General features: G+C 35.4%; 1 protein-coding gene across 6 annotated transcripts in view; it reads right to left on the reverse strand.

Annotated features, from left to right (window-relative positions):
• Window positions 1-558: 558 nt before the first annotated feature.
• Window positions 559-22,006, reverse strand: part of SANBR (SANT and BTB domain regulator of CSR) — a 64,461-nt gene continuing 43,013 nt past the window's right edge. For 3 of the 6 annotated variants that reach the window (XM_040453640.1, XM_040453643.1, XM_040453644.1), the window contains 9 exons: window positions 21,486-21,585; window positions 19,984-20,016; window positions 19,053-19,152; window positions 7,126-7,217; window positions 6,198-6,226; window positions 6,047-6,120; window positions 5,134-5,222; window positions 3,305-3,396; window positions 559-2,401 (listed from right to left, as the gene is read on the reverse strand). In XM_040453640.1, the coding sequence (XP_040309574.1) occupies window positions 2,365-2,401; window positions 3,305-3,396; window positions 5,134-5,222; window positions 6,047-6,120; window positions 6,198-6,226; window positions 7,126-7,217; window positions 19,053-19,152; window positions 19,984-20,016; window positions 21,486-21,585 (646 nt within the window). In that variant the 3' untranslated portion in view covers window positions 559-2,364. Of the gene's footprint in view, window positions 2,402-3,304; window positions 3,397-4,918; window positions 4,991-5,133; window positions 5,223-6,046; window positions 6,121-6,197; window positions 6,227-7,125; window positions 7,218-19,051; window positions 19,153-19,593; window positions 19,637-19,983; window positions 20,017-21,485; window positions 21,586-22,006 lie in introns of those variants that run through there. The other 3 variants (XM_040453641.1, XR_005784177.1, XM_040453642.1) reach the window with 3 other exon arrangements.

Raw genomic sequence — 22,006 nt, forward strand, 5'->3', positions numbered from 1 at the left:
TTAATACTATCCCATCACCTTCCCCAACAGATTAGCTTTAAATCAGAGGGGGAGAGCTAGCCTATTTGAACTGAACTGGCTAGGTCCCAGTACCTCTTAACTAGGCAGTACAAAAAGGTGAGATTCATAACAGTTGGCTCAATGAATAGCTGAAGGAGAGCTGAAGACTTAATTCCAGATATTAGATGTGAAACGTATTCTTTTTGTTTTTATATTAAATTTGCCCTTAGCAGATTAGCATAATAGGGCTTCAGCCTCAGCTTCCAAAGCAATTTAGCGTATCTCACAATATCTGGCTGAATGTTCTGAAAAGGGAGAATTACAAACATGGTGCAAGAGTGTGGAATAAGCACCCCTAACAGATAATCTTTCCTGAAATATTTTAGCCCCTAAATATTTTGCTGAATCTTTACCAGGATAAACTCACTCGAAACAATCTTAAAATTTATAAAATACACCTTGTAACAGAGCTAATTTTTCATGAAAAACTGTGCTATAGGAGCCCATCCAGACTTTTCCTGAGAAGATGGAATGATTCAGATCAAGGGACTTTTCAAACCATTTTTGTCATTAACATTTACTTCAATTAAAGGAATGTAAATTCAGAATTAATGTAAGATAAAACCTTTTCAAAGTATTTGGTAAAGAAATACTATTAACAGTTTGATTAAAATGTTTGTGGTACCTGTGCTATGTATTACAGATGTTTATAAAATAAAAAGCCTATTCTGAAGAAAATCAAATTCTGATAAATTCTGGTTTGTAAAAAATCAATCCACTGGTACAGTCCTCCCAGGGGAAAAGCAACTTGCCTTTTTATCATCAGATAAAAATCTAAAGAGCATACTTCTTTCAGTTGTGACCATCACAGCACTATATAACCTGTACAGGCCTAAATCCTTTTAATCAGAGAATACAGTAAAAGAAACAAGACTGTGGTATTGAACAGAGCTTATAGACCATGTACTATAAAACATTTTCTTTTGAAAATAAAAATTTTATAATCTATTTCAAAAACATCAAACAATTGAAAGATACATAAACTGGAACAAAATTTCCAAACATAAATTCAAAAACCTTGGAAAAGCCATACCTATAGCATCAAATAACATCTAGCTGCATTTACTAACTAAAATAGTCCCTAAAAATGATTTCTGTATGTGTTAACGGAGTTTAACACTTCAACATTTCAATGGAAACTGCCATTCTGTCACACATTATCAAAATCTGTTCTCTAAATAATTTGAAGAAATTCCAATTATAAGACAATGGAGACTACAAATAGAAACAGTGAATTTTATAAGTTTTTCAAATGCCTATATGTGATTTCCAAACACATAATTTTTTATGCTTATAGTTTGGAACAAATTTTCCCTGAGCACTCTTTCTGCTTGGTTAGAAAAATTAAAACATGATCTATATAATAGAATTTAGCTTGATTTCTACTGAATGCACAGCATTTTTCACCCATCAAATGTATTTGGGAATGTTTCCTTCTAGACACTGCTAAAGTAGTAAGTAATTGTAACTGTTTAATGGGGCTATTCGAATGGCTTTAGAAACATGGCTGGGTTTTAGAGCCCTGAGAACTGCACACTGGGTGTATTATACAACTAAAATGATTTACTATCCTAAAACTATCAAGTTATTTTAATAAATTCAGAATGGCACTGGCTTCACAGAGGAAAAGGAATAATCAGTAATTCCAGCTCAGATAACCAATAGATAAGCATTAAAAACTGAAAGAAAAACAAGTTGGATGAACATTGTGCTTTCCATGGATTAATGCTGAAAAAAATTAACCCTCTTGCCCAACACAGGGAATACATCACACCTTGAAACTTTATTTAATATAGGCTTGAGACCTGTCACTCCTTAATATTCATGCAAACTTAAAATTAGCATCCCTGGGAGTTTCATTACACAGATTGCAGTTCTCAATGCTATCCCAAGAGTTACAGCTCAAAAGGCATACTATAATCAGTGCACATGCACAGTACCATCACCAGCTGTGTTCCCTTAATTTATTAAGGTCTTAAAAAGTCTTAGCTACTTGAGAGTTGAGGCCTCCTCTCTTTCAAATAAATAAAGGATAACAAATATTAGAAGTCTTAACTATGCAAATCTGTAAATACTATTTTTCTACATAGCATCACATTAAAAGAAAGTCAGATTTAAGAAGTTTCATATTTACAATTAGGTTTCAAAAGACCTAACTATACATTTCCCTTAGCATTATGACTTATGTGGTTTGCAAGAATAATAAATAAAACATTTAGAAGTCATCGTTCTGAAGATCTTCAAGAAGTGAGCAATCTCAGATGTCCAGAGGTGTGTCTTCTTTTTAGTTGTAGTTAAGATGCTTTATGCAGGACGCCCTGGACCAAAACGGCTTTTAGACCTAGATTTTTTAAACAGAAAAGAAGGTCAGAGGTGCTTCTAAAACAGGAGGAAGTTGCTGCTGCTTTAGGTTATGTTTGCTTGACAGTATCAGAGTTAAATGAAACTTCATGTAGCCCCACAATCCATTTTTAAAAACCTTTGGAGTGAGACATATTTTGGAATTCAGATTTTTGTGGATGTGGGGGACAGAATATGGTACATATATTGTATATTATGGATTGGAGCAATGCCCTTTAACCAAACACATTAATACTTTTTCAGTGTAACAAATGAACATTTAAATTAAGTGTGATAAATAAAAACTATAAATAGCATCATAGTAGTTCAGCCAGGTTTGAGTTGCCACAAATGTACAAAAAAGTCTTTTGGTTTTCTGAGTTTTCTGGATTTCAGAATTGCTGATAAGGCATTTGGATCTGTAGTATTAATGATCCAATCTCAATAAGTGTTATAATTTAAAAGAAATTTTGTGATGTAAAATGACAGAGGACCCACAAGTTACTTTTTATTAAGAGAAATAAAATAAGGAACAGGAAAGACTTTAATGATTTATATAAAATAATAATATATAACCCATAAATAGTATAAAATTCTACTAATTCACAGTAGCAGTATAGTTTACATTCTTATCAGCAGGTGGCTCAGAACAGAAGTAATTCAGTAAACAGAAAACTTAAAAAAAAACCCAAAACTATACTTTCATTAAGTTTTGTGCTTATGAGCTTTTTAAGTCTTAACTTGATGTTAAATTCTGGTTCTGACTAATGTCTTGATGATCTAATCTTTGAAACAAAACAAACCAAACTCCAATTATGTGCCTCTATTGTTCATGTTATTTTCCCTATAAAAAGAAAATCACGTCAAAGCCAGTCGCATTCTGAATCTGTTTATGCTGCTTTACCTTGTGTTTTTTTCTGAGCTGCTTTGCCGGGCAGTGACTGGCACTGAGGCCTTAATTTGCGCTTCAAGTCTGGAATAAATACCTCCTGCAAACTGCAGAGTAAAGGGGCAAAATGAAGTTATTATTTTTATGGAATCAACAGAAGCTCTGCTTTATTAAAATGGCATTACTTTTTAGCTTAGAAGTAATTTTATTTTGATCTTTAAAATTCAGGCTCTTTGAATTATAATTTATGTGAATAATTTTACATATAGTAAAAATTCACCCTTTTTAGCGTACAGTTCTGAGTTCTGAAAATGCATACAGTAGTGTAACCATTGTTACAAGGGAGAAATACATTTCCATCACCTCAAGAAAATCCCCTTGTGCCTCTCATAAGTCAACCCACGATCAGTTCCCGGCAACTACTTATCTGTTTTATGTCCCTACAGTTTTGTATTTTTGAAAATATTACCTAAATTGAATCACACAGTCTGTGTAGCCTTTGAAATCTGGTTTCTTTCACTTAGCGTAATGTGTAGGAGATTCATTTATGTTACTGATGTATTAGTTCTTTCTTTTTTGTATGCACCACAGTTGGTTTATTCATTTACCAGGTGAAGGACATTTGGATTGTTTCTAATTTTTGGCAGTTCTGAATAAAGCCAGTATAAACATGTATGAACTGATCTCTATGGTGAGTAAATGTTTAACTTTATAAGAAACTGACACACTGTTTTCCAAAGTGACCATTCCTTTTTGCATCCCTACCAGCTATAAATGAGTTTCAGTTGCTCTCCATCCTGACCAGCACTTTTTTCCCCTTCATTGTAGATATTTTAGTTGTTATATAGCAGTTATCTCACTGAGGTTTTAATTTACATTTCCCTAATGACTAAAGATGCTGAATCTTTTTATGTGCTTATTTACCATCTGTATCCCTTCTTTCATGAAGGGTCTGGTTAATCTTTTGCCCATTTAGTTTTATTGGATTATTTGATTATTGAGTTTTGAAAGTTCTTTATATATTTTGGACACATCCTTTACCAGATAAGTGTTTTTACACATATTTTCTCATAGATTATGGCTTATCTTTTCATTTTCTTAGTAGTGTCTTTCAAAAAGACCATTGATATTCAAAAAGACCATTTTCTTAGTAGTGTCTTTCAAAAAGACCATTGACAAAGTCTGATTTGTCAATTTTTTCTTTCACAGATCATGCTTTTGGTGTCACAGCTAAGAAATATTTGCCTAACCAAGGTCACAATGATTTTAGAATTTTTGACACTGTATGTTAATGATATTGAAATTAAAATTAAAAAAGAAAGATTTTATAAGTTTTATAGGGAAGTAAATTTTTAAATAAAAGAATTAGGGCAAGAGTTTTTGTGAATACATAATACCAATACTAATGTTAATATACAGTGTTATGACTAATACATAGTTTTAGTAAGAACACAGGTATTTCCAGGCATCATTTTCAGCAAGATTACATCTTATTTTAGAAATAACATCTAAGCACTGCCTACAGAGTTGACTGAAATCAGCAACTTCCAAAAAGTCACCCTCTGGATAGTCAGCAATGCACAGCTAATCTACTCGTGGTGTGACATTACACTTTCAGCAATAACCTACCTTATTATGTGTGTTATAGAGGACTTATGGACCACGGGTGATACGAAGGTGGACAACGTTTATGTGAGTGAACTGGTACAGAATATAAAAATATATTAAAATATTTACATTAGTTTTTAGAAATTCTGCCTAAAACATCTTTCTATTACTCATGATGAAAATAAAGTAGGAAGGCATATCTATGCAAGCACAGTGCCCTAGCACATAATTCTTACTTCTTTTGCTTCCTTTGACTTGACACGGTCCAGATCACCCAATCTCATCTTTATTAGGTGCCCTGTAATTTCGGACATCCGCCGCTGATCTGGAGGTAAAATATAATAAACCTAACTTTTTATGGGGATGATTTATAACTTCTGTTTCTTAAAGAACACACACTTCAATTATCATGAATTTATGAAAATACCATTAGATACTATTTTACAGACATCTACACATATTTATCTTTGAAGAACTTTAGGCAGCAAGTGGCAAAATGGCTTATACATAGGTAATTGTGCTGCTTTTAAAAACAATTTGACAATAAATTTCATATATTAAAAAAATTAAAAAAATAAAAAATAAAAAAAGATTAAAAACAGACCTATTGGTTACATGTTATAATAAATAGTGAAGAACAAAAAAAAACCCACTTGTAAATGAACCTAAAATATGATGCGCAAGTAATGGGCAAAAGTCAGTCTGAGACCTCCAAACCACAGGTGCATAAAACAACACATTATCTGCTGGGGTTGTCTACTAATACAACTCTGGTTGATTCCTAAGGGAATGTGCAAATTCTGGGCTTTATTCCAGTTGGAACTTTTAACGCTATTCAGCATACTGCATAAAATGAAAGATTCCTGGGGCACCTGGGTGTCTCAGTCGGTTGAGAGTCCGACTTAGGCTCAGGTCATGATCTCACAGCTCGTGAGTTTGAGTTCCGTGTCAGGCTCTGTGCTGACAGCTCGGAGCCTGGAGCCTGCTTCAGATTCTGTGCCTCCCTCTCTCTCTGCCCCAACCCACTCGCATTCTGTCTCTGTCTCAAAAATAAATAAACATTAAAAAAAAAAATTAAAAAAAAAATGAAAGATTCCTATCACTGTTATTTATACCTAATCTGTACGTTACCTAAATATTAAAACTTACCATCTTCCCTTTGTGCATCCTGGTTGAATCTCAAGGATCTTGTGGCATCCCATTTATTCTTCTGCATACTCACGCTATTAGAAAATTTAAACAAAAATCAGCACTGATGCTTTAAGAGTGAATATCTGATGGATTAAGGAGCAATACTCACATGAAAGGAGACACATCTCTAGAAGTTGACTAAAAAAAAGTAGATAACATTAAGGTCCAATTAGAACATATTTACTGATTAGTGTTACAGTTTAAAATAAAAAGCAGCCTAATTTATTGAGTTCAAGACACCGTACCAAAAGCATCACAAGTATTATTTCATTTAAATCTTGCAACAACCACACGAGACAGCAGCCGTAATTATCTCTATAATAAAACAGGCTCAGAGAAGTTAAAGAACTTGTCCAAAGAGATATAGACCTAAATTTGAACCCAGCTTTATCTGTCTGACCTGGAAGCCCCAGCTTATGCAATCTTTTAGATTTCACCCATTTGTGTGCTTGCAGCACTTGGCACGCAGATGAACGTACAACCTGCCCAATATAATTGTGTGGAACTTGTCTCAACCCAGCCTTCCATACATTTTTGGAATCTATGATTTCTCTTTTAGTCAAATATGGTTATTATTGTCCTCTTAATCCTACCTGGCTTTCAAAGGCATGTGAAATAAGAATTATTTTAAAAGCTCATAAAATACAATTTATTTAAAAATTATAAAGTCTACTTATTTATCTCATTTCAAAGTTTTTTGAACAAGTACTACTGGTTCCAGATTCAAAAGTTACAAACAGCACATATAGTGAAAAGTCTCTGTCTCCCATTCACTTCCCTTTAGAGGCAACATTTTATGCATATATAAGGAAAGATATATAGATTCCTCTATCTATTCTATACTATGCATACTTTTTCTCACCTATCAATATATCTTAGAGATCTTTAATCTGTTTATGTGGAACTTCTTTGTTCGTTGCTATATCTCTAGCATTCCACTGTATGTTCTTAACTCTTCTTCAGATTTTTCTTGGCTATATTTGCCTGCTTATTTCTCAATATGAACTTTAGAACAGTAATAGATAATTTAGAGTTACCTTCTCTAACACCTTTTCTTTCTTCTGACCACAAGGTGAAGACATCTGCTTTTTTGGTTGTTTTGTGAACTTCTTTGGCTTTTCCTTTTTCCCTGACAAAAGAAAGTCAATGTTATGAGCATAAGTTTCACATACTTCTCCAATGCACTTATTACTTACTTCCAAACAATAAAACCATTTTGTAAAAAAGACATGTTTCTTAAAACTAACAAATTACCTCTAAATAAAATATAAATATATTGAGAAGTTGAATGTACTTTATAGGGGTTAGTTTTAATTACTTTTCTTCTTTCTACTTGGTGAAAACCTTAAGGAGAAAAAAAATCAGGGCAATAATTTCAAAATCCCAGTGAAATTAAATGTTGAAAATGTCGGGGGCTGGGGCGCCTGGGTGGCTCAGTCAGTTGAGCGTCCAACTTCGGCTCAGGTCATGATCTCGCAGTCTGTGAGTGTGAGTTCAAGCCCCGCGTCGGGCTCTGTGCTGACAGCTCAGAGCCTGGAGCCTGTTTCAGATTCTGTGTCTCCCTCTCTCTCTGCCTCTCCCCTGCTCATGCTCTGTCTCTCTGTCAAATAAACATTAAAAAATTAAAAAAAAAAAAAAAGAAAATGTTGGGGGAAACTATATGTATTTCTCTGAATCTAATTTGATAGTGGTTTTAACACCTAATTCCATATTTTTATATACCAAAACAACAACAACAACAACAACAACAACAACACCATAACCCAAAAAAACACAGTTTGGGAATGGGAGGAATGAAGAACTCACAAAAAGGCTTTAAAATGTCTTTGCTTGGGTGGGTGGGAAGGGGCTATTTGGGTAAAAATGGAGGTAGGACAGAAATGATTTTGGGAGGAAGCAGATTTGGGACAAATTGTATTCTGAACTAGTGCTTTGCTACAATCAATATTCTGAATTTATTCTGGCTGACAGTGTAGAGGACAAAGGAAAGGAAAAGAAAAGAAGGAGGGGAAAGATGCGTTTCTCTAAAATCAATGTTGGAAGGCAAGGCGAGTACATCAGATCACTGTTTCCCAAACATCAAAAAGACACGATAGGGTGAGATTAGAGTGTGACGACAAGTTCCTTCTAAAGAAAAGAATGGTAGAAACAGAGCGAAAATACTATAAACAACCAAATGTAGGTACTGGCAAATAATCAAAGGGAGGTAGAAAGTTGAGTGTTTACATTTAAAGGATGCATGAGGTGGGGAGGTAGGGGAGGGATTGAATGAAACAGGTGATCAGGTTAAAAGAGTACACTTATCATGATGATATGCTTATCACAATGAGCACTGAGTAATCTATAGAATTGTTGAATCGCTGTATTGTACACCTGAAACTAATAAAACACTCTATGTTAACTATATTGGAATTAAAATTAAAAACTTAAAAAAAAAGATGCATGAGGTAAGAATTGTGAGTTTATTTATGGCTTTCTGCCCGAGGACACTTTTCTCAATATCCCCAGCTAAGGTAGGAAAATTACAGCCTTATGAGCTCCAGGGAAAAGATGATACAATTGAAAGAAAGAGAAGCTGGAAATTTAAAGGTGAAATTTTAGAAGAAAGTCACAGAAGACTGGAGATCTAAAATGTGACTATAAACTCTGCCCAAATGATTGTTAAACTATGAAAGTGTACAGGAGACCCTAGGAGATCCAGCTAAGCAGGCAAGCAGAAAGACACTTGCAAGACAGAATTGCTCTTGAAGAGAAGTGAGACTTTCTTGTGCCTTTGACTTGACGATTTCCCAAACTTCATTGAGCTCAAGCTTCTGAAAGCAGGAGCCCTACTTAGGACTAGAAAACAACTAGCAATCGAGAGGGAACCCATAAAGCAAGGTGAAGCTAAGCAGGTAAGCCCCCAAATCTGAATATAAAGTCTGTCCAAAATCTTGCCTGAATACTAAACTACACAGGCTGGTATGACCCTGGGGGTCAGGCTAAAACAGTAGCTTAGCAGCCAAGAAAAACCCATGCAGAGACAGCATTTACTACATACCATGAGGCAGACAGATTTTGCAGTTTGGGTCAGGCAAGTTAACTGCCTACTAGAACAAAAAAACCCAACAATTCTAAGAACAAAAACATTTCAGAACTGCACAAAGATAACCTACCAAAAGTTACAAGATGAAGAAACTAAAAAATATGAACTACTCAGAAAAGAAACAGTAAACAGAAACTGATTCTGAGAGAACCTACATACTGGATTAAAGCAGACAATGTGATTTTGGGATGCCTGGGTGGCTCAGTTGATTAAGCATCCAACTTCGGCTCAGGTCATGATCTCACGGTTGGTGGGTTCCAGCACCGTTTTGGGCTCTGTGCTGATAGCTCGAAGCCTGGAAACTGCTTCAGATTCTGTGTCCTCCTCTCTCTTGCCCCTCCCCCACTCACTCTGTCTCACTTTCTCAAGAATAAACGTTAAAAAAAAAAGCAATGATTTCAAAGCAACTAGTATAAGTATGTTCAAAGGGAAAATGGTGTTACTGAATAAACACATAGGAAATCTCAACAAAGATATGGAAACTATAAAGAAGAACCACGTGGAAATTCTAGAACTAAAAGCACAATAATTGAAATATTTAGTAGATGGGCTCAAGAAAAAGACTGAAATGGTAGAAGAATATACCGGTGAAATGGAAGTTAAGCATTAGAAATAATCCAATCCAGGGGCGCCTGGGTGGCTCAGTCAGTTAAGCATCTGACGATTTCCACTCAGGACATGATCTCACAGTTTGCAGGTTTGAGCCACATGTCAGGCTCTATGCTGGCAGTGCAGAGCCTGCTTGAGATTTTCTCTCTCTCCATCCCTCTCTCTCTCCGCCCCTCCCGTGCTCTCTCTTTCTGAAAATAAATAAAACTAAAAAAAAAAAAAAAAAAGAAAGGAAAAGAAAAGAAATTATTCCATCCAAAAAATAAAGAGTGAAGACAAAGAAACAAAACTTCAGAAGCCTGTGGGGCAATATCAAAAGGTCCAACATACATGTACTGGAGTTCCGGAAGGTAAGTGAGAGAAAGGGACAGAAGAGACACTTAAAAGAATAATGATTGCAAGCTCCCCAAATTTTGTTTAAAACATTAATTTACAGATCCCAGAAGCTCAACAAATACCAAGTAAGATAACCACACCTAGGCATATCATAGTCAGGCTTCTGAAAGTAAAAAATAAAATCGTGAAAGAAGCAAGATAAAAAGGGCGCATTACATTCCAGGGGAATAATTATATCAATGGCTAACTTCTCATCAGAAATAATGGAGGCTAGAAGACACTGGAATGGGAGATACAAACCGTTAAAAGAAAAAAATAATTGTTAAATAAGAATTCTATATTGGAGAAACTGTACTTAGAAATCAAAGTGAGGGGCACCTGGATGGCTCAGTTGGTAGAAAGTGTGACTCTTGATCTCGGGGTTGTGGTTGGGGCCCCACGGTGGGTGTAGAAATTACTTAAGAATACAATCTTTAGGGGCGCCTGGGTGGCGCAGTCGGTTAAGCGTCCGACTTCAGCCAGGTCACGATCTCGCGGTCTGTGAGTTCGAGCCCCGCGTCAGGCTCTGGGCTGATGGCTCAGAGCCTGGAGCCTGTTTCCGATTCTGTGTCTCCCTCTCTCTCTGCCCCTCGCCTGTTCATGCTCTGTCTCTCTCTGTCCCAAAAATAAATAAACGTTGAAAAAAAAAAAAAGAATACAATCTTTAAAAAAAAGGGAAATAAAGAGATTTTCAGATAAGTAAAAATGAAAGAATTTATTGCTAGTATGCCTACACTATAGGAAATAATGAAAGTTCTTCAGAATGAAAGAAAACAACATTGCATGGCAATTACTCAGATATAAAAAAGTAGTAAAGATGTAAATATAAAAGACTAAATGTATATATATTTTATTTTGCCCCTCTACATTCTTTGAATGACATAGAACTGTTTAAAGCAAAAATTGTAACGCATAATATAATTCTGTATAATTTATAAAGATAAGTAACAATGGCACAAAGAAGGAAAAACTAAGGAAACTATCTTACTTTAGAGTTATATTTTACCTAAAGTGATTCTTATTAGCTTTAAGTAGACTGTGATAGGTTAAAGATGGTGTTGTAATCTTTAGAACAATAAAATGCAAAGAAATACAACTAAAAAGCCAGTAAAATAATTAGAATGATATACTAAATTTATTTTCTTAGCACAAAAAAAGCAAGAAAGGCGAAATAAGAGAAACAAAACATCTGAAATAATTAGAAAATGAATAGCAAAATGGCAGAACTAATGCAACCACATCATTAAACACATTAAATATAAATAGAATACATACTCCAATCAAAAGGCAAACTGTCAAACTGGATAAAAAAGCAGTTTTCAACAACATGCTATCTACAAGATATACACTTTAAGTCAGAAACACAAAGAGGTTAAAAATAAAAGGATAGCAAGAAGATATGCCATTCAAACAGTAAACAAATCTAGAGTGATAATATGAGTACCAAACAGACTTCAAGACAGTTTTACTACAGACAAAGAGGAATATATCATCATGATAAAAGAGTCAATACACTACATATGTACGCCTAATCATAAAGCTGTAATGTACACAAAATAAAAACTAGTAGACTTAAAAGGAAAAATACATATATTAACAATTATAGCTGGAGATTTCAACACCTTCTTTTACTAATCAGTGGAACAAGAAGTTAGAAATAAGCAGTCAGAAAAAGAGCACAACTATAGAAGCTTTGCAACTGATAACCAAAACAACTTAACATTTATAGACTACACCAACAACAGATTTCACATTCTTTTCATGCACAAGTGGAACATGTATCAATAAAATTTAAGGAATGAAACAACATAGAGTATGTTCTCTGACCATGATGGGATTAAGTTAGAAACCTGTAACTGAAAATACCCAGATAATCTGAAAATATTTGGAAATTAAACAACATACTACCAAATAACACATGTGTCAAACAAAAACAAAATCATAATGGGAATTAGAAAATATTCTGTACTGATTATAAATGGAAACAAGACATAACAAAGCCTGTGGGAAATAGTTAAAGTGGTGTTTAGAGCAAATCTTACAGCTTTAAATGCTTGTATTAGAAAAGAAGAAAAGTAAAAAAACCAGTAAGTTTCTACCTTAAGAAGTTAAAAAAGAAATAAAGGAAATTAAGTTCAAAATAATTACAAGGTGGCACAAAAACAGACACATAGACCAATGGAATAGAATAGAAACCCCAGAACTAGACCCACAAACGTATGGCCAACTCATCTTTGACAAAGCAGGAAAGAATATCCAATGGAAAAAAGACAGTCTCTTTAACAAATGGTGCTGGGAGAACTGGACAGCAACATGCAGAAGACTGAAACTAGACCACTTTCTCACACCATTCACAAAAATAAACTCAAAATGGATAAAGGACCTGAATGTGAGACAGGAAACCATCAAAACCCTAGAGGAGAAAGCAGGAAAAGACCTCTCTGACCTCAGCCGTAGCAATTTCTTACTTGACACATCTCCAAAGGCAAGGGAATTAAAAGCAAAAATGAACTACTGGGACCTTATGAAGATAAAAAGCTTCTGCACAGCAAAACTAAAAGGCAACCAACGGAATGGGAAAAGATATTTGCAAATGACATATCGGACAAAGGGCTAGTATCCAAAATCTATAAAGAGCTCACCAAACCCCACACCCGAAAAACAAATAACCCAGTGAAGAAATGGGCAGAAAACATGAACAGACACTTCTCTAAAGAAGACATCCAGATGGCCAACAGGCACATGAAAAGATGTTCAACGTCGCTCCTCATCAGGGAAATACAAATCAAAACCACACTTAGATATCACCTCACGCCAGTCAGAGTGGCCAAAATGAACAAATCAGGAGACTATAGATGCTGGAGAGGATGTGGAGAAATGGGAACCCTCTTGCACTTTTGGTGGGAATGCAAATTGGTGCAGCCACTCTGGAAAACAGTGTGGAGGTTCCTCAAAAAATTAAAAATAGACCTACCCTATGACCCAGCAATAGCACTGCTAGGAATTTACCCAAGGGATACAGGAGTGCTGATGCATAGGGGCACATGTACCCCAATGTTTATAGCAGCCCTCTCAACAATAGCCAAATTATGGAAAGAGCCTAAATGTCCATCAACTGATGAATGAATAAAGAAATTGTGGTTTATATACACAATGGAGGACTACGTGGCAATGAGAAAGAATGAAATATGGCCCTTTGTAGCAATGTGGATGAAACTGGAGAGTGTGATGCTAAGTGAAATAAGCCATACAGAGAAAGACAGATACCATATGTTTTCACTCTTATGTGGATCCTAAGAAACTTAACAGAAACCCATGGGGGAGGGGAAGGAAAAAAAAAAAAAAAGAGGTTAGAGTGGGAGACAGAGCCAAAGCATAAGAGACTTAAAAACTGAGAACAAACTGAGGGTTGATGGGGGGTGGGAGGGAGGGGAGGGTGGGTGATGGGTATTGAGGAGGGCACCTTTTGGGATGAGCACTGGGTGTTGTATGGAAACCAATTTGACAATAAACTTCATATACTGAAACAAAACAAAACAAAACAAAACAATTACAAGGAAGGAAATGCTAAATATAAGAGTGACAACCAATGAAATACAAAATTGACAAACCATAGAGAAAAATCAATAAAATCAAAAGGTGATTCCTTGAAAAGATCAGTAAAATAAACCTCTAGCTAAACTGTTCAAGAAAAAAGTGATAAAACACAAATTACCAATTATCAGGATTGAAAGAGGGACATCACTACAGATCTTTTAGACAGAAAAGGATAAGAAAATATTGTAAGCAACTTTATGCCAATAAATTTGACAACCTGGATAAAAATGGAGAAATTCCTTGAAAGACACAAGTTATCAGATTCAAGAAGAAATAGAAAACCTGAATAGCACTACACTGAAGGTAATAAATTCATAATTAATTAAAAACCTTCCCCAAAAGAAAACTGTAGGCCCAGATGACTCCACTGATGAATTTTATCATACATTTCAGGGACAAATCATACAAACAGTACACAAGTTCTTTCAGAAAAGTGAGGAGAACACTTTCCAACTCATTTTATAAGATTAGTATTATCCTAATAACCAAACTTAAAGACGATGTTACAGGAAACTAAAAACAAAAAACTAATATCACTCATAAACACAAACAATCCTTAACAAAATATTAGCAAGTCAAATACATTAATATATAAAAAGAAAAATACTTCATGACTAAGTGGAGTTTACCCTAGAAGATTGGCATAACACTTGAAAAACCGATTTCAGGGGCTCCTGGGTGGCGCAGTCGGTTGAGCATCCGACTTCAGCCAGGTCACGATCTCGCGGCCCGGGAGTTCGAGCCCCGCATCAGGCTCTGGGCTGATGGCTCAGAGCCTGGAGCCTGTTTCCGATTCTGTGTCTCCCTCTCTCTCTGCCCCTCCCCCGTTCATGCTCTGTCTCTCTCTGTCCCAAAAATAAATAAACGTTGAAAAAAAAAATTAAAAAAAAAAAACCGATTTCAATTTCTCATACTGATAATATGGAGAAAACCTGTATCATCATCTCAATAGATGGGGAAAAAACATTTAACAAAATTCAACACCCATTCACCATAATAATTCAACAACTTAGAAACAGAAAAGAACTTCCTCAACCTGAGAAAGGGCATTTATGAGAAACCAACCACTAACATTTTATACTTAATGGTTAAAGAATGAATGCTTTCCCCTTAAGATAGGGAGCAAGGTAAGGACATGTGTTCTTACCACTTCTAGTCAATATGAGGCCCTAATGAGTGCAAAAAAGCAAGACAAAGAAATAAAAAGCATACACACTGGAAAGGAATCTAATAAGCAAAGAAAAATTATGTGAAATTAGCAAGGGCACAAGAAACAAGGTCAACTGTAACAACTGAAAAGTTGGAAAAATTTAAAAAACCTACTTCCATTTATAACAGCATTTAAAAAAGCACTTAGGAATAAATTGAACAAAAGATGTTCAATATCTGCATACTAAAACTATAAAACATTGTTGAGAGACATTAGAGAACTAAATAAATGGAAAGATATTTTGTATTCATGGATTGGAAGACTTGCCATTGTAAAAAAAAAAAAAAAAAAAAGCAATTCTCTCCAAATTGATATATGATTCAACACAATCCTAATGAAAGTTCCAGCAGTTTTTTTGTAGAAGTAGTTACCTTTGTTGTAAAATGGACAGGAAATGCAAAGCACCTAGAAATACAAAAATAATCTAAAAATAAAAGAACAATTTTGAAGAACTCACATCACCAGATTTCAGGAATCACTAAAAGCTACAAAAATTAAGACCATGTGGTACTCATACACTAATGTAAATAAAGGATACATAAAAATCAATGGAAGAAAACAAAGAGTTTAAAAATAGATCCACATGTAAATGATCAGTTGATTTTTTAACAAAAGTGTCAAGGTAATCCAATGGGGAAAGAACATTCTTTTCAACAAATGGTTCTGGAAAAATTGGCTATGCCTATAGGAAAACAAAGGGAAGCTCGACCCTTAACTTATACGATACACAAAAATTAACCTGGAAGAGATCATAGAATTAAATACAAAAGCTAAAATCATACAATTTCTAGAAGAAAACAGCAGAAAATCTTTGTGACCTTGGGGTAAACAAAGATTTCTTAGTTATTAAAGTATGAAACATAAAAGGGACACAAAAACATTAGAGTTCATGAAATTAAAACCTTTTACTCTTCAAAAGACATCATTTTTTAAAAATTTATTTGAGAGACAGAGTGTGTGCACACGCGCAGGACAGGAATAGAAGAAAAGGGAGAGAGAGCGCCTGGGTGGCTCAGTTGGTTAAGTGTCTGACTTCAGCTCAGGTCCTGATCTCACAGTTCGTGGGTTCAAGCCCCATGTCGGGCTCTGTGCTGACAGCTCAGAGCATGGAGCCTGCTCTCTGCCCCTCCCCTACTTGTACTCTCTCTCAAAAATGAATAAACATGTTTTAAAAAATTAAAAAAAAAAAAAAAGAAAAGAACTGCTTGAAAATTCCCAAGCAGGCTCCATGCTGTTCTATTCCATGACTGTGAGATCATCCCATGATCTCACGTTGGGCTCCCAGAATCCTGAGATCAGGACTTAAGCCAATACCAACAGTTGGACACTTAACCAACTAAGTGCCCCAGGTGCCCCCAAAAGACATCATTAATAAAATTAAAAGGCAAGCCACAAACTAGGGGCAAATATTTGCAAAACATATGAACTTGTATCCTAAAATATATACGGAATGCTTGTAATTCAATAATGAGGCAAACAATCCAACTGAAAAACAGGTAAAAGATCATTTAAACAGATACTTCATGAAAAAGATATATAAATGGCCAGGGAGCACATGAGAAGATGCCCAGAATTATATACCTACACTAGAATGGCTAAAGTTAAAAAAAAAAAAGTAACAATAATACCAAATACTGGTAGAAACATATAGCAACGGAACTCATACATTGCTGGTAGAACGCAAAATGGTAGTCACTTTGCAAAACAGTCTGGCAGTTTCTTTCAAAGTTAAACGTTAACACTTACCATATGACCCAGCAATTCCACTCCTAGGTATCTACCCAAGAAAAATGAAAACATATGTCCACACGGTCTTGTATGCAAACGTTCACGGCAGCATTATTTGTTAATAGCCAAGAACGGAATCAACCCAAATGTCCATGAAATGGTGAATGGATACACAAATTATGATATACTCACACAATGGAATACTTCTGTGAAATAAAAAGAAACAAACTACTGATACACACAACAGTATGGACGAATCTCAAAAACATCATACTAAGTGAAAGAAGGTACACACACAAAACACTACTCAGGATGCCACTCACATGAGACCTTAGAGGAGTGTAAACGGGCAGGAGATAACTTTTTGGAGTGATGTTCTAGGTCTTGATTTTGGTGGTGATTACCCAATTGTATGCTAAAACTCAATATATACACTTAAAAATGGGTGAATTTTATTACATATAAATTCTACCTCAATCAACTGTAGGTAAAAAAGCCCACACAAAACACAGCAGCATTTTCTTCTTGACTAATTATAATTTAAAAGTAATTGATAAAGGACTAGTTTTTAATAAGAGGATTGAACACATAAAGAAAAATTACGTAAAAGTTGGAAAAAAGACAAAGGGAGGGTTGCATGTCCTTTTAGTGCCATATTGGAGGACTGTTTAAAAGACCTGTGTAAAATCAAAGCCACACTGAGATACCACCTCACACCTGTCAGAGTGGCTAAAATGAACAACTCAGGAAACTACAGATGCTGGTGAGGATGCGGAGAAACAGGAACCCTCTTGCACTGTTTGTGGGAATGCAAACTGGTGCAGCTGCTCTGGAAAACAGTGTGGAGGTTCCTCAAAAAATTAAAAATAGATCTACCCTATGTCTCAGCAATAGCACTACTAGGAATTTACCCAAGGGATACAGGAGTGCTGATGCATAGGGGCACATGTACCCCAATGTTTGCAGCGGCACTTTCAACAACAGCCAAATTATGGAAAGAGCCTAAATGTCCATCAACTGACAAATGAATAAAGAAGATGTGGTTTATATATACAATGGAATACTACTTGGCAATGAGAAAGAATGAAATCATGCCATTTGCAGCAACATGGATGGAACTGGAAGGTATTATGCTGAGTGAAATAAGTCAGTCAGAGGACAGATATCAATGTTTTCACTCATATGTGGATCTTGAGAAACTTAACAGAAGACCATAGAGGAAGGGAAGGGGAAAAAAACAGTTACAGAGAGGGAAGGAGGCAAACCACAAGAGACTCTTAAATACAGAGAAGAAACTGAGGGTGGAGGGGGTGGAGGGGGTGGAGGGGAGGGAAAATGGGTGACGGCCATTGAGGAGGTGATATACTCACACAATGGGTGATACACTCACACAATGGAATATTGTAATATTGCAATAGTGTAATATTGCACTTGTTGGGATGAGCACTGGGTGTTGTATGTAAGCTAATTTGACAATAATTATATTAAAAAAAAAAGGCCCATGTAAGAATTACTTAATTCTCAAAGAAAATGTCCTTGTGTCTTTCCTATTTACTGTTATTGAAGGCCCAGAGGACATGAAGTCTTAGGTTAACTTGCAGATTTTTGTGTCTAATAGAAATGCAAATGATTCTTTTTTAGAAGAAAAGATAACCTCAAAGGTTATCAGTTACTGCCTAGTAGAACATCAATCAGTTTTGCCGCTAACTTGCAATCCTTTTTAACATTCTTTTTCAAGTGTCTATAAATACCCAAGCCTTCAAATGTTCTCTGAACCAACTTCGGCTGTTTCTCTCACTAATGAGTTGAAAAATGTTGACACAAGTTCATTCTGTAGTTGTATAAAATCATGTTTTTAGTTTTTTAAAAATCATACTCTGGTGCTTCATTTGAGGTCACTTCAAAAAAATTTTTTTTGTTATTATGTTTATTTTTTGAGAGAGAAAGAGACAGACAGAGCGTGAATGGGGGAGGGGCAGAGAGGGAGACACAGATTCTGAAGCAGGCTCCAGGCTCTGAGCTGTCAGCACAAAGCCTGATGTGGGGCTCGAACAGTGTCACTTCAAATCATCTCTGGTACACTGATATAAGTCATACATTTTGAGAAACCCCTTAGGTTACACTTGAAATGAAAACTTGGAGGATTCTCAGTACACTGCACTTTTTAAATAACTTTGTGATTATTCTGTGTTAGTGCCAGGGTTAGAGAATCTTGATGAAGCCTCCTTTATTTATTTTTTTTCCATGTTGTAACCTACCATGTAGACTTACAAAGCTAATTCATCATCCCTTGCATTAGAGCCTTTAGAATGCAACCCCTTCATAAAAGTGAGACTTGATTTTATCTTAGAAATCAGTACTTTGTTTCTTGGATATTTCTTCTTCATCTCCAACTTCATCTTCAGTGACCTCAGATCCAGTGGTATATTCTTCTTCTTCCGAAAATAATGATTGTTGTTTCTGAATTAAAAAAAAACACACACACACACACACCCTTTTAAAAACATATTAATATATCTCTAATGGACGCTTTCAAATTTATCTAAATTTAATGAGTCAAACAAGAGGTAATAAAATGACCAATACCTAATACAACATTCAGGAAATGGCCATAAGAAGTTCTACATTTAGGAGAGGATCACATTACATTAAATATCTTTTATTTATTTCCTTCGCATATTCTAGTAGAGTGTTGGGCCCATAATAGGTCATCAGCATTTGTCAAACTATACCTCTATCACCTAACTGAATGCATGTTCCTTGATATTAGGATTACATTAAAAATATAATAATTGCTAGTATTAAAGTAGTCCCATAAGCAACCATATGTACACATTCCCTGGATAAACGTGGCCTTGGATTACTCAACCATATCTGCATCAGCTTCCTGCATCTACCCACCCTGCTTTCTGTCATCACTGATCCAAATTCCATTTCCATTCTTCTGAATATTGGTGGCACATGGCGGGGTGATGGCAAAGAGGTAAAAAAAAAAAAAAAATCAACCAACGTGTCAATCAAACCACCAAATACCTGGAATTTAATACATTTGTTGCTTTGTTCTATGGCCTAATGTGACTTAAAAGTGACTTCAAAAAAGCCATTAAAGAGACTTATGGAGTATATGTCTGTTTTAAACAATGGCATTTTTAGTAAGTACAAAATTACAGAAGCTGAAAAAGGTAACTGCATTGAACTAAAGTCTGTAAAATAAGATACTGGTAAGATTCTATTAAACTAAACTTTAGTTTTGGAAGAAAGAGATCTATGAAAGTATAGTTGCTTACTTACCAGTTGCAGAGTCCAGTTTTTCAGTGACAAAAACTATAAGACAAAGGAATGAGAGATTAATAAATTTGTATCTACCCAGATTGCAGCTCCTTATTTTCATGTGGATACTGTAAGAGTTGAAAAAAGCTGCAAGTATAGTTCCTTTCCAGGTTGAAACAACTTAAAGCTCAGGCTGAAAATGATGTTTTACAAGGTTTTTATAACGGCTGTCTAGAAAAAGATGTATATGTTTATAAAAAGAAAAGAAAGAAAAAGAAAATCGGGGCACCTGGGTTTGCTCAGTCTTAAGTGTTTGAGTTTTGATTTCGGCTTAGGTCATGATCTCACAGTTTGTGAGATCAAGCCCTGCATTGGGCTCTGTGCTGACAGCATGGAGCCTGCTTGGGATTCTCTCTTCCCCTCTCTTTCTGTTCACTCTCCCTCTACTCCCTCTCTCTGCTCATGCTCACTCACTCGCTCAAAATAAACAAACATTAAAAAAAAAGAAAGAAAGAAAAAGAAAGTCAACACTTCTGGGGCACCTGGGTGGCTCAGCTGGTTAAACATCCAACTTTAGCTGGGGTTGTGATATCTCACGGTTCGTGAGTTCAAGCCCTGCAATGGGCTCTCTACTGTCAGTGCAGAGCCCACTTTGGATACTCTGTCTCTCACTGTCTCTGCCCTGTCTCCGAACCCTTTCTTACTCACTCTCTCTCAAAATAAATAAGCATTAAAAACAAAACAAAAAAACAAAAAGGAAAATCAACACTTCCCAGTATCATTTCCAAAGGATAAGTAAACCACAGGCAGAGATAATATGATTTAATTTTTGAACTATTTCAATCACTTTTTAATGTTTACATTTTATTATAGATTCAAGAACCAAATTATATATGGATATTCAAAAAACCTCATTTGCTATATTGTACATAATTAAAGAATGATAATGATTGAATATTTGTAGCCATTTGGAGTTGACAATACATTTTACATAGAATATTTCACTTTGTCAAGTAAATGATACCTCAGCCAATACAAAGCGAGGAAGTTCATGGGCAAATAGAGATTCCCTGGTTGTCAGTAATAAGAATCAAAGGAATTAAAGCTATCTGGCCACCTGAAAAATATTTCAGTTTTGAAACCCTGCAAAAACTAAATGCATTCCTGATTTCAATTAAAAAAAAATTTCATACCAAAAACGTTTACAGAATTAGGAGGGGACAAAATATCCCATTCACACTATCTTCAATCCTCAAATCATTACTTGTTCATAATAAAACCTCTGAAGAACATGTTATATTTTTTTCCCCAAACTGAAGTTGATTAATTATTAGTTGAGGGCAAGGAACATGTCCTATTACCCTTACAGTCCTACTAACTCAGCATTTGTTATGATCAGATAGTCAGTAAATGTTTATTAATTGAAAATGTCAATTTCAGTTTAAACCCATCACATTTCTGTCAAAGATTAAATGTCACCAATTGTTCCTATCAAAAAAGAATAAGTGAAACAAGCTACTCACAGCATTGAGCTCCCCACTTTTGGGGCCCCATGGTGTATTTGGCTCCAATAAAACATCACAGTCTAGACCCTTTTCATCACAGGGACCAACCCCAGAATCACTTGAAAGAAAAAGAGATTTTAGGGAGAAAAGTTCAATTTCAGAAGAAGTTAAATGCAAATGATGTCTATTTTTATTGCAAATGTTTTATAAATGTTCTTTAGAAATATAGTTCTTGAATATAAGGCATGCCACTTCAACATTTCCATTTCTTAATTCCTCCAGTGATTTCCCCTAGCAGAAAGCACTCCATACAGGGGAGGCACTACTGCATTCCAAGCATCCTACTTGCCAGGTAGTCAAATGGGCTGCTAAGACTGGTACTTTTATGAGAATAGCCTTCAGGAAAGGGTCCCCCTACCCCCAACCTGACAGCTTACTGCAATTGCAAAATGATAGAAGTGACTTCAGAAATTATTAAATCAAGGAGTTCAAATTTATGCAAAGAAAACCTTAATCATTTTTTTTTCTGGTTGTATCAA

Source organism: Herpailurus yagouaroundi, unplaced genomic scaffold (genome assembly GCF_014898765.1).
Source record: "Herpailurus yagouaroundi ecotype Mexico unplaced genomic scaffold, PumYag 210, whole genome shotgun sequence".
Taxonomy (NCBI): domain Eukaryota; kingdom Metazoa; phylum Chordata; class Mammalia; order Carnivora; family Felidae; genus Herpailurus; species Herpailurus yagouaroundi.